This window comes from Orcinus orca, chromosome 16, assembly GCF_937001465.1.
Source record: "Orcinus orca chromosome 16, mOrcOrc1.1, whole genome shotgun sequence".
In the NCBI taxonomy this organism is placed as follows: Eukaryota; Metazoa; Chordata; class Mammalia; order Artiodactyla; family Delphinidae; genus Orcinus; species Orcinus orca.
The window spans coordinates 28,478,881-28,490,940 of NC_064574.1; the positions used below are offsets into that span (position 1 = coordinate 28,478,881).

The 12,060-nt window shown below is 54.5% G+C and overlaps 1 protein-coding gene across 1 annotated transcript in view; it reads right to left on the reverse strand.

The window, feature by feature from the left end:
• The window catches only part of ANGPT4 (angiopoietin 4), a 48,834-nt gene extending 37,937 nt beyond the window's left edge, over positions 1-10,897 (reverse strand). Inside the window, exon 1 of the mRNA XM_004272667.3 lies at positions 9,362-10,897. Coding sequence (XP_004272715.1) covers positions 9,362-9,670 — 309 coding nt within the window. The 5' untranslated portion in view covers positions 9,671-10,897. The remainder of the gene's footprint in view (positions 1-9,361) is intronic.
• Positions 10,898-12,060: the final 1,163 nt, after the last annotated feature.

A 12,060-nucleotide genomic window follows, 5' to 3' on the forward strand; every position in this document is an offset into this window, starting at 1 on the left:
GGGCCTCAGTTTCCCCACGATAAATGGGGATCATAACAGTCCTCACCTTTTAGGGTATCATGAGGTTCAATGAGTCAATGTTTGTAAAACACGTATGATAGTGCCTGGCACAGAGACAGTCCTGTTTGTGGAGTAGCCACAGCAACGCATTCACCCCGGAAGAGAGAAGAAGCAATAACAGCATCTCCCTCTTCCCTGAAGAAGATGCAGCGCCAGGCATGCTCCCACACCTCCGCATGCACTAGTTATTTGGGCCTCACAGCAAACTCAGGCATGTGCTCACCATTGTCCCCAGTTTACAGATGGAAAAACTGTGACTCAGGCTTTCCCCACACTTGCAGAGCTATAAATCTCACAGATACAAGGTCGAGTGAACACAAGCAAATTGTAGAAAGAGATAGACAGTGTGACCACTTATACAGGAAACAAATATACATCGGTTAGGGAGGGACCTGGAGTAGGAGGTCATCAACACAGAATTCACAGTAGCCATCTCTGGTGGGGGAAGGAGGCAGGAGAGGGTGAGGGGCTTAACTAGGTTGGTAAGGTTTTGTTTCTTAAGCTGGGTTGTGGGGACAAGAAATTTCATCTGATTTTTCTCTCTACCTTTTCATACATCTAAAGCATTTCAGTAAAAATTTCAAATGCATAGAACGAACAGCAAGGAAACTAACCAGGAGATGATCAGGGGATTGGGGGATTTTTTTCCCTCTGCGTCTTCACACACTTCCATATTTCCCAATTTTTGCATACTGAAAATTCGTCAAAAGCTGAGAAAAACAACTAGGCTGCTGGCAAGAGGTAGAGCTGGAGCTGGACCCTAGGTCAGCATGACCCCGGCCGCCGTATTTACAGCCTCTCCCTAGCTCATCTCTGCGCCTGGGGGACCCATTTACAGTCTCTGCAGAACTTTCATATGGGGGTTCCCCTCAGCTGCTTGGGAGTCACCTTCCATCCTTCAGCCCTACTTGGTAGACCCACGAGTGTCGGACCGGAGTCGGGAGTAAAGGGCCACAGCCTCCGCCAGCATGAGCTTCTGAGCCTCTGTTCCTCTGTCCAAAGGAAGCCGTTCTGCTTTCAGTCAGCTCCTCACCTGCAGACCCCACCAGATCTCTGCATGCTTTACTTCATTTTGTCCTCACCTGAGGTACTTGTTTTCATGCTCCCCACTTGGCAGACGAGGAAACTGAGGCCCAGGGAGGAGAAAAAGGGACTTTCCCAAGATCACACAAGGCGGGGCACAGAGAAGTTGGTTGGGCTCCTGTGCTGACGCCAAGATGGATTGCCCTCCTGTGCCGAGCAGCCCAAGCATGTTTTCCACAGCTGGCTTCCCTGGGCTCTGACTCTATGCCGGGCGCTGTCTTCAGCCCTGCACGTATATTAATTCATTTAATCTCCACGACAACCTGCAAAGTGGCTTCTACTAGTGTCCTTGTTTCACAGACAAGAAAGTTGAGGCACAGACTGGCAAAGTGATTGAGAACACACACCCAGCAAACAGTAGAGATGTGATTCAAATGGAGTCAGTGGAGCCCCAAGGCCCACGCTCAGTCTCTGTGGGATTTACCCCAGGCCCTGGGCCAAGGATGGAGGTTGTGACAGTGATGACGCCTAGACGGAAGTTCAGGGTTCTCTCAGCTTTCAAGGGCTGCCCCTGATGACTGAGGTGCTCGCTGAATTTACTCCGGCAAAAGAGCCCTAGAGAAGTTCTCTTTGGCTGAGGGCCTCCTGGGAGAAGGGGAAAATCTAGCACCTGTGAGTTTTCCTTCTGATGGCCAAGGGCCTCTCTGTTCCCCAGGCCCCAGTTGGGTACCCAGGGACCAGGTCACAATAGACATGTCTTGTTTATTGTGTTGAGAGCGTGGTTTCTGGCATCAGACAGCCTGAGTGTGAACCTGACCTCACCCTTCCTGGTCTTGTGACCTTGGGCAAGTCACCTCACCTCCTGGTGCCTCAGTTTCCTCATCTGTTAATGGGCAAACAATCTTAGGCTCATTGTGAGAATTCAGTGCAATAATTCCCACAAGGCACATAGGACAGTGTCTGGCGCACAAGTGTTCCATAAATGCTGGCCATAACTCCTGTTCTATTTCCTTATCTTACCCTCTCGCTGGGAGGCAGGATTTTAAATTCCACTTTGCAGAGGAACTACTTGATGCAGGTGGCTTCCCCAGGGCCCACAGCTGGTCGGTGGCCCCCCTGGGACATGACCCCTGACTCAGGCTCCATTCCAGACATTTCAGAGCTGACTCTGGGGTTAAGCAAATGCTCAGAGGCCAGAGTGTGGGCAGAGCTTCAGGCTGAGGGGCAGACCTGGGGCCTGTTTTCTCACATTTCCTGCCCAAGGAGTGAAGGCGAAGGGGTCTGTGTGTATCCCAGCCAGGCCAAGCTCTGGGGCCCGGGAGGAGAGAGCCAGGAGCTGCCCGTATGGGATGGCCTGCTCCTCTGGGGAATCCTGCGTGAGGGGCTACACTGCCTCTGCTCCCTGCTCATCCCTACGCCCAGGGCATCTGTGCAATCCATTTCTAGGTTCCCTCCTTGGAACAATAACCCCATTCTTCCAAGAAGTAGATGCTGTTCTCCCCACCCCCTTCCCAGCCCCAAACACTTTAGAGGAGCCAGCGGTGAGGTTAGGAAATCAAACCTCAAGACATTTTGTTCGGCAACCAAGATTCATTTCTTGTTTGGATAACCGAAGGCTGAAAATGCCAAGAATTTACGGGCAGCCTGGGGAGGCCAGGGCAGCCGGGAGCCCCGGCCAGTTTGGGAGGATCTTGGGCTGGGCCAGGACCCCACGCTGAGCTCCCGCTGGATGCACTTTCGATCCTCGTTCAGCCAGGCAAGGCCTCGCGACCGCTGGGCCGAGGGACCGAGTTATTCTGAGGTTTGACGTCAGGGACCTGGAGCGAACAGCAGAGGCTGGGGGGCTCCTGCCCAGCCTCTGACCCTTCCCTGCTTGGCTTTGGGTGCAGAAGGAGAAGAGAAAGAGGCCCCAGCTGAGCCTGGCTGAGGGGTGGGGTGCTAGCCATCGGGCCAGTGTGTCCTGGGTCCTCCAGTGTGGACAGAGCATGTGGACACCGGGGAGGTAGAGGCAGGAGGGATGGATGGCCTAGGGGTGAGGGGAGACCAGAGCAAGAGACTGGGAGAGACTCAGGTAGACGCCAGCCAGACAGGAGAGAGAATAAGAGTGACAGAGGCACCCACGGAGTTAGAGAAAGCGAGTCAGGCCACCGTGAGAGCCCTAGGACAAGAGGCAGACAGACACAGAGACAGAAGGAGGCAGAGACACACAGAGAGATCGGCAGAGAGGGCCAGCAGTTCTCGGTACAGGTAAGAAAGTGGAGGGCTCCACGGTTTCTGGGTTCAGAGTCTGCCCCGCTCTCAGCAGAAGCTTTGCTACCCTCAGGTGCTGGGGGTAGGACGGGAGCCTGGGGACTTGCGTTTCCTCACGCTCCTCATGTGAAGGAGCGGGTCTCCTTGGGGGGCACGGGAGAGGGACTTCCTGGCTGGGAGGCCTGGGGCACTGAGGCCATGACAGGACAAGAGTGGGGCTTTATCGAGCACCTGCTATGGGTAGATGCTTTCTGGACGCTGCCTCTCTTGACCCTACATCAAATGTCAGGAGTAGGACCTTTCACTCTCCATCTTGCGGCTGAGGATCCCAGAGCTAATCTGAGGTGGACCCAGGAGCCAGGCGCTAACCACTGGTATGCACGGCCCAGCGAGGGAAGCCTGCTCTCCAGCTGGCTCCGTCCCACCCACCCCGTCCCCCCAGCATTCCTGCTGCAGCTCTTCACCCAGATGAAGTGGTGGAGCAGAGCCAACGTGCATCCCGCTGAGCTGATAGCCGGCTCCAGACGTGAGTCATTGGGCAGCGGTTCCAGGAGGAGGGAAGAGGAAGAGGAGACTAATAGAAGGAAGGGGAGGGGAGGGGTGCCTGGGGGAGAGGGAGCGGGGGTGGGGCACCCCCATGCACCCTGAGCATAGGCAGGAGGACACCACAGCAGAGCGCTGAAAGAAGAGAGTAGGTATTGGGGATTGGGGAATTCTGAGGCAGAAGGGAGCACCCCATTGTCTCAGGTCGGGCTTCCCCCACCTCGCTGACACCCTGCAGAGCTGGAGAAGGAAGCTGGACTTTGGGTCTCGCTGCTGTGCCATTCTGGCAAGTTCCTTCCCCTCTCTGGCCTCAGTTTGCTCGCCTGTGTACTGGGAACAGGGAGAGGGGTTGGGGGCATGGGCTGAGCAGGTATTGGCTATGGCGAGCTTGCAACAGGGAGGCTCTTCCCTGTGCCGTCCCAGCTGAACGAATCTTGCTGAGAGCTCAGTCTGGGAGGCCAGTCCTCCCCAGTCATCCCTGGTCATCCCTGATGGTGATGGTGATGAGAATATTTTGAAACTCATTTTTTTTCTCTTCTGGGAGATTACAGCAGGAGCCAAAAAGAGGCCCTCAAATTTCAAATACTGTGAGATAAGCCCAGACCAAGAGAATACACAAGAGAAGAGCCAGAGGCAGGTCATGGTCACAGAAGGTAGCAAGCACCCCTGACCAGAGGGAGAGAGATGACTGTTCAGGGGCCTTGTGTCTCTGAGCCAGGGGCCACATGTCTCATCTGGGAGAGGAAGAACTCGAGAATCGCAGGATTTGTGTTTCTTTCCAGGGAGACCTCCTAATAGAAGCAGCCAACACTGATTGAGAATTTACTGTGCGCCTGGTGCCGGGCAAAGGACTTCATATGCATCATCTCATTAAATATTCATAAAGGTAGATAGTGTTGTCACCACATTTTATAGGTGAGGAAACAGGCTCAGAGAGGTGAAGCAACTTGCCTCAAGTCACACAGTCAGAAAGGGGCAGAATGGGTCTCGAATCCCAGAAGTTGGGCTCCAGATCTGGGGCTCTCACATTCCAGGCTATGCTGCTGCCCAGGAGGTGACAGGATCCAGAGGAAAGCGACTGCCAATGGGTCTGACCTTGTGGCAGGTTCCACCGGCACAGGGTGACCTGGCAGTAACCCAAAGGCCAAAGGGCATGAAGGGGGCACTCAACCCAAGGGTACCCAGGAGATGGCACAACAAACCTCTGCTTGGACCCCAACAGAGACCAGGCAGGATTGGGGACCCCCGAGAATACCAGCATGGACAAGTGACACTCCCTGCCCCAAAGTTACCTGCCACCCTTGGACTGACTTGACAAGGATTGAGCTTCCCCCACCCAGCGGTGCAGAGCTCCAGATAGAGATGATGTTGAGTGGAGCAACAGCCTACTGCGCTGCTGTATCCCTGCCCAGGTGAGCTACCCCACGTCTTCATATGTTGTAGCCGGGCAGCAGGCTGTGAGTGGTCTCACTGGTCCTCCCAGCCACCCCTTAACATACTGTTCTTCTCTCCACTTTGCAGAAGGGAAAACTGAGCCTTGCTTATCAACCGCCACGTGGCAAGTAAGTGCTGGGGCCGGGATGGGAACTCAGGTCCACCTGATTCCCACGTCAGTACTCTTTAGCCCCATGGTGCTCCATGGTGACCCCTGCCTGGGATTATCAGGCTACGTGGACAGATACCTGGAGAGGACACTCCACTGCCAGATAAAGAGGCGAGGGACCTCCTAACCTGAAAACCATTGGTTTAAATCCATCATTTGGCTCAGCCAATGTTATCCAAGCACTAGACACCCAGGGGAGTCAAAGATGGATGAGAAGGTGAGACCTGGGGGAGAAAAAGCAGGTGGGAGGTGAGAGAAGTGTTCACAGGAGAGGTGACAAGGCCTGAGCCAGGGCAGTGGCCAGGAAGACAGGAGGATGGCCTGAGAAACTGAGGCAACAGGATGGTTGGGACCTGCTGCCTGGGGGTGAGTTGGGGGTGAAGGACTCCCCAGGGCCATAGATGACCTACTGGCTGGGTGGTAATGTCTTCAACAGGACAGGTGGGCAGGGGAGGGAAGAGCTGAGTTTCAGGCAGCTTTGGAGTTGAGATACTGTGAGCCCTCGGAGAGGAGATCAGGAGCCCATCAGATGTTGGTTTGGTGTCACTGGGGGGCAGGTTGGAGACGGTGCTGCTGGAAGTGACAGGGGCAGCCCTGTGGGTTGTGCCACGAAGTGTGAGAGGAAGCAAAGAATGGAGACTGTGTCCTAGGAAACACCAACATTTCAGGGTGGGGAAAGGAGCAGGAGTGGCCGGAGAGATTGGAGGATGCTTGTGCGTCCACGCATTCATCCATTCAACAGACATGTATTGAGCACCTACTATGTGCCAGGCACTGTTCTAGGCCCTGGGAACCCAGTAGTGAACAAAACAGACATGGCTCCTCCCTTCCTGGGGCTCACAGACCAAAAGGAATGCTTTTAAGAACAGGTGGCGGTAGGTGTTAAGGGAGAAAACCAAAGCTGAGTAAAGGGATAGAGAGTGGCAGAAGGATTGTGGCTATTTTAAATGGGGTGGACAGGCAGGGCCTTTCTGAGGAGGTGACATTTAAGCACTAGACCTGAGGTGGGTCAGGAGTGAGCCACAGAAGTGTCTGGGTGAGGGGTGTTCCAGGTTGTGAGGATTTTTGTTCAATAAGAGAATAACTAAAGAGAATGGGAGTCCCAGGAGGGTTTTGAGGAGAGGATCTAGCTTAGGTTTTAACGGGACCCCTCTGTCTGCTGAGTGCAGAATGAACTACGGGGGTCAGGGTGGAAATGGAGCCCAGGGCAGCGGCCATGACGACCATACGGGTAGGAGATGGAGGTGGCTGGTCCTGGGTGGAGGTAGGGAAAGTAGTCGGAGTAGCAGCTGAGGACTGGTTGATGGAGACTGTTTCTAGAAGGATGATATTGGTCAGCAATATTAAATTTGCCAAGAAGTCAAGTAAGATGAAGACTGAGCTGTGGCCATTGGAAGTGGGAAGTGGGAAGTGGGAGGCTGCTTAGGGAAAGGAGAGAGTGGAGGAGGAAGTGGAGGCAGAGCTTGTGGATTTCTGAGAGACAGGCCAGACGTCAGAGGGCGTGGGGCTTGGAGAAGGGGCTTGTTCTCCTTCCTCTTCATTCTCTGCTTTCTCTTTCTTTTTTAACATACTTGCATACTTGGATGCAATTAAAGACTGAGGGGAGGGAAGGAACAGCAGAGAGGGAGGTGTTGTTAGAGACACAGGAAGGCATGGTTGGTTTGAGGAGGTTGAGGGGCTGCAAGGGATGGAACCCGCAGGTAGGGAAGAGTGGCCTTGGCTCATGGAGGAACACTTCCCTCTGAGCCAGAGAAAGGCCCTGGGGACTGGTGGGTGCATGGGTGAATCTGCAAGTGTGGGGCAGGCCCCATTTCTCTTTGAAGTAGGAGGTCCATGGTCTGGTGAGATGATGGACAGGGGGTGAAGATGGAGGCCTGAGGAGGAGGTGAGGTTTGGCACGACCCTTATGGGACTGGAAAAGCTGCCTGAAGAGACACACACAGATTTCAAGGCAGCATGGAGCCCCCTGGGTTGGGCTCTGGTGTATGAGGCCAAGAGCTCCCTTGAAGGGGAGTCCAGGGGTGGGATGGTGGCAGCTGGAAGTGCTGCAGGGCAGGAGGGGTGGAGGGCAAAAAGGCAGGGACTGTGGGAAGATGGTGAGTGGGGGGCTAGGGAGATAGATGGCCAGGGCAGGAATGAAACAGGAGGTTAAGTGTGTATTCGAGTGTGTGCACAAATCAGCTTGACTAGATACGTATAGAGCAACCTCTCCACCTGGGGGATGGACCAACCCAGGGTATGCAGAAGGCAATCCTTTGGAAAACAGGAGGAAACCGCCAGAACTTCAGTTTACATGATGTCATATCTTATCTTCTTCTTTTTTTTTTTTTTTTTTTTTTGCGGTACGCAGGCTTCTCACTGTTGTGCCTCTCCCGTTGTGGAGCACAGGCTCCGGGCACGCAGGCCCGGTGGCCATGGCTCACGGGCCCAGCCGCTCTGCGGCATGTGGGATCCTCCCGGACCGGGGCACGAACCCGCGTCCCCTGCATCGGCAGGCGGACTCTCAACCACTGCGCCACCAGGGAAGCCCCATATCTTATCTTCTTAAAGTTCCATTTTCATTTGTCTCACACCCTGTACATATTATATTAATATGGGCACACGTGCATAAATTCTAAATAAATATGCGTGCACTGGGGGAGCGAAGCATTGTTTGCTGATCGGGCAAATGATCTGAAAAATTTGGAAACCATGGGTAAGGAGGGACTGCTCCCCATCTTGGACACCACAGGATGCCTTTTCTGCCCCCACCCCACCCAGGGCCAAACCTGCCTCGTTCACCTCTGTACTTCAGTGTCTTGCCTAGGGCCTGGCACATGAAGGGTGCTCAGAGTGTCTGCTGAAAGTATGAGGACAGGAGACCCTAGAGTGGCCCTGGCCTTGGGCCAAAATGGCAGTGGGGTCCTCAACTCCTTGATCTCTGCCACGCCATATTCAATTCATCAGCAGAGCCCATTCGCACCCTCTTCAGAATATACTAGAACCTGATGGCCACACCCCCTCCCCCAGCTCTGTTCTGCTCCACACCTCCATCTCTTCTTGCCTGGTGGCTGCAGTGGTCTCTTCTTTGGGCTCCCAGCATTGAATCTTCTCCTACAGTCTATTCTGTTAAAACTAAATCAGGTGTTTCTCACCTGCTCAAAACCCTGCAATGGGTCCCGTGATGCTCAGAGAAAGAGCCAAAATCCTTCCCAGTGGACTCCAAGGCCCAACATGGTCTGCCCTCCCCTCATCTCTCAGATTTTGTCCCTCACCCCTCTGTCCTCCTCCCTTCTGCTCCAGCCACACTGGCCACCCTGCTGTTCCCCAGGTAACCCAGCTACATTCCCACCACACAGCCTTTGTACTTACTGATCCCTTTGCCAGGAATGCCCTCCCACCAGATACCTTCCTGGGTTGCCTCATCACTTTGCTTGTTCTCTGGGCTCAAACATCACCTCCTCCGAGAAGTCCTCTCAGATTATCTGACCTCAAATAGTCACCTCTGGTCATTCCTTGCCTTTTTCCCTTTTTCATTTTGCTTCACCATCTGACAGAATAGATATTTATCGTTCATCTCTTTATTGCCTCTTTCTTCCACTAGTCCAGACAGGGATGTACGGTTCTGTTTACTGTTGTATCCCCAGCGCCTAGGATGGGCCTGGACCTTAATCGGATGAATGAATGAATGGCAGTTAGGGAGTCAGGTTTCCAGCTCTGACTCCGCCCAGTCTTGCTGTGTGGCCTCAGGCTCCTCTCTTTCTGGGCCTCATCATCCCAACCCGTACAATTCGGAGACAAAGGACCTATCAGCCTGGCCATCTGTGTCCAGGGCAGGCCTCTGGGGTAGATGTTTCACCTGCTGCTCGCTGCGCACCACCCTCCTGCAGGCCCAGCCCTTACCTTCTGCAGCCACTGTGTGTTGTTCTCTAGCATTTTTTCCAGCTGTCGTACCCGCTGGGTCGGCCAGTCCCCTAGGTTCAGTGCGGCTGCCGGGGAGTCCCTCTGGAGGCTGTTGGAGCCCCCGAAGGCCTCGGGCTCCGGCGGGCAGGGCTCAGGCTCGGGCAGCACGAAGGTGTAGCTGCACTGGCCATGCTGGACTCGGTGTGCCCGGCGGCGCCCGCCGGCCTCCTGCCCCCTCCGCTGGGCCACAGTCGTGGTGACCACAATGAGGAGGAGGCCACTCAGCAGCATGGCTGGCCGAGAAGGCATCCAGAGATGTGATGGCGAGGGGTGTCAGGTCAGAGCCCAGGGGCCGTGCCTGTCCACCGCCTGTCTCCCTGCCCAGTTTGCACCCACCGTGGCCAACAGTGGCCAGTCCCGCCTGCACAGCCGCTGCAGCTGCAAAGCCCTGTTTGGCCAAGCTCCGTCCAGGCGGCTATTTATACTTGCTCCAAATACCACAGCTGCTCTGCTTCCTCCCACCGCCTCAGGCTCCCGCCCCAGACACCCCCTCACCTCTCTTCTTCCCCCTTTCCCTTCCTGCCTCCTCACTCTTGTCCCCACACTGCCGTGTCCCTGCACTGGCTTGCCTGCCTCGCCCCTGAGTCCTTGGATTATCCAGGGGAGGCCTGGCCTCCCTGCCTGAGCGGAGGAAAGAAAACAACGCACACACAAACCCCCAAGCTGCCCGCTTTGGAAAACCAAAGGCAACTGAATTCTCTCTTCCTGTCTCTGTCTCTCTGTGTCTCTCTCTCCAACCTCCCCCCACAGGGAGGCTGGGATCTCAAATTTCAGCCCCCAACGCCTTCCCCTTCTCTCCCCGCTCCACCTTCCCCCCTTTGATTCCCAGTTAGCCTCGGAACACAGTGAAGTGACCTTACAGGGAGCAAAGGGGAGGGGGGCAGATGGGTGAGGCTGGGGAGGAGGCAGCCAGTTCAATCTGTTTCTAGAGACAGAGAACATCCTTGCAAAGCCAGGGAAGTGGGCGCCCCAGCCGGAGCGGCTCCCATCCTCCTTTCTCCCTCAGGGCCTGGAGGGACATTGGGCCTTAAGGTGGCCCTGGCTCCGTTGCTGTGACAGTAATGAGAGATTGTCCTGTCTTGGGGCAGTAGATTTTGGGGAGAAGAGCTTGGGGTGCAGCAGTGCCCGAGTTAGCGGCAGCTGGCTCTAAATCCTCCTGCCCCAACTACTGGCCCTGAGACCTTGGGTGGGCAACTTCACCTCTCTCGGCTTCCATACCCTGGTGTGTAAGCTGGGTAAACCCCATCTCTTCCATGAGGAATGTATATGAGTTCTGCGCGTGGGGACTGAGGAATTTTTCATTTACTTGTTAACTTGTTTACTGATTCAAATCCTGGCTCCACCACTTATCAGCTGTGTGACTTCGGGCAAGTCGCTTAACCTCTCTGTGCTTCCATTTCCTCTTGGTGAACAGAGAGAAATAATACCATGCACTTCACAGGGTGTGAAAATTGAGTTACAGCAATGCTGGCACAAGGTGAGCGCTAAATAAATGTTTTTGGTTGCTGTTGTCATCAGTGTCACAGTTCTTATGTACCTCCCCTCCCCCACCCTGCTGGAATGTAAACACCACAGGGGCAAGGATTTGTCCTTGGGGGACCTGGTTGCTGGACAGAAGGTGCCCAGGAGTTGGTTGGGCCCTTCCTGTGTGGGCTGCCTTCTGGCTTTCTCTGCTTGTTTTCCCAGAGTGGGGGCTTATCCGGCTGTTTGGTATTGTTTTTTTCCCTTTGTCTTCCCAAATCCTGACAGCGTTTTGAAGTGGGCAGGCTGCTTGGGACAGCAGCAAAGTAGGGGCCCATCCGGGGGACTGAGAACATGAAACCAGGTGTGTGAGGCTTTGGCAGGAAAAGGAAAGGCAGCTGGTCATCAGCCACCAGCATTCACGGAGCCCTGCTTGCCCACCTCTGCCTCCACTGTCTCCACTTTAAAGGGGGTCACACCACCTCCGCCCTTGCAAGAAAGAAGAATGTTAATGTAAGTCACGAGTTTATCACAGTGCTGGGCGCAGATGAGCCCAGAGTAAGGGCAGCTCTCGTTAAGATTGTGTAGGTTGAGCCTCGAGATAATCTCAGTAAGGCCAGCATTATTATCGTCCCCATTTTACAGAGGAGAAAACTGAAACCCAGAGAAGGAAAGTGAATTGTCCAAAGTCACACAGCCTGGAGGGGCTTGACCCGGAAGTGGCAAAGGTGGGCAGGCTCAACAGCCATGCTGGCCCCAGAGCCCATCCCACTTCCTCCCACGTACCTGTCAAGGCAGTGTGTGAGGACGCCTGCCCCTCGGCCTCAGCCTCTTCATCTGTGCACTGGAGGGAGCATTAACACCTCCTCGTGGGCACCGATATGACAAGGGAAGCTCCTGGCACAGGCAATGCATTTAATCCTATTGATTGAAAGAAAGAATGAATGTTAATTTCTACCACCCCCTAGGGCTTAATTAAATAGACATGGGCCCCATTGCACTAACACAGAATGCCTCTCTGCACAGAAGAGCAAATAGGATTGTCTGTTCGCAGGAGAAATGCAGGTAGAATCAAAAGAACAGCTCTGGAAAGCCTGGGAGATGGCCCTGCCAACCTCTGCACCTTCATTGTAGCACCTCCTTCTCACCTCAGGACCTTTGCATATGCTGCTTTCTCT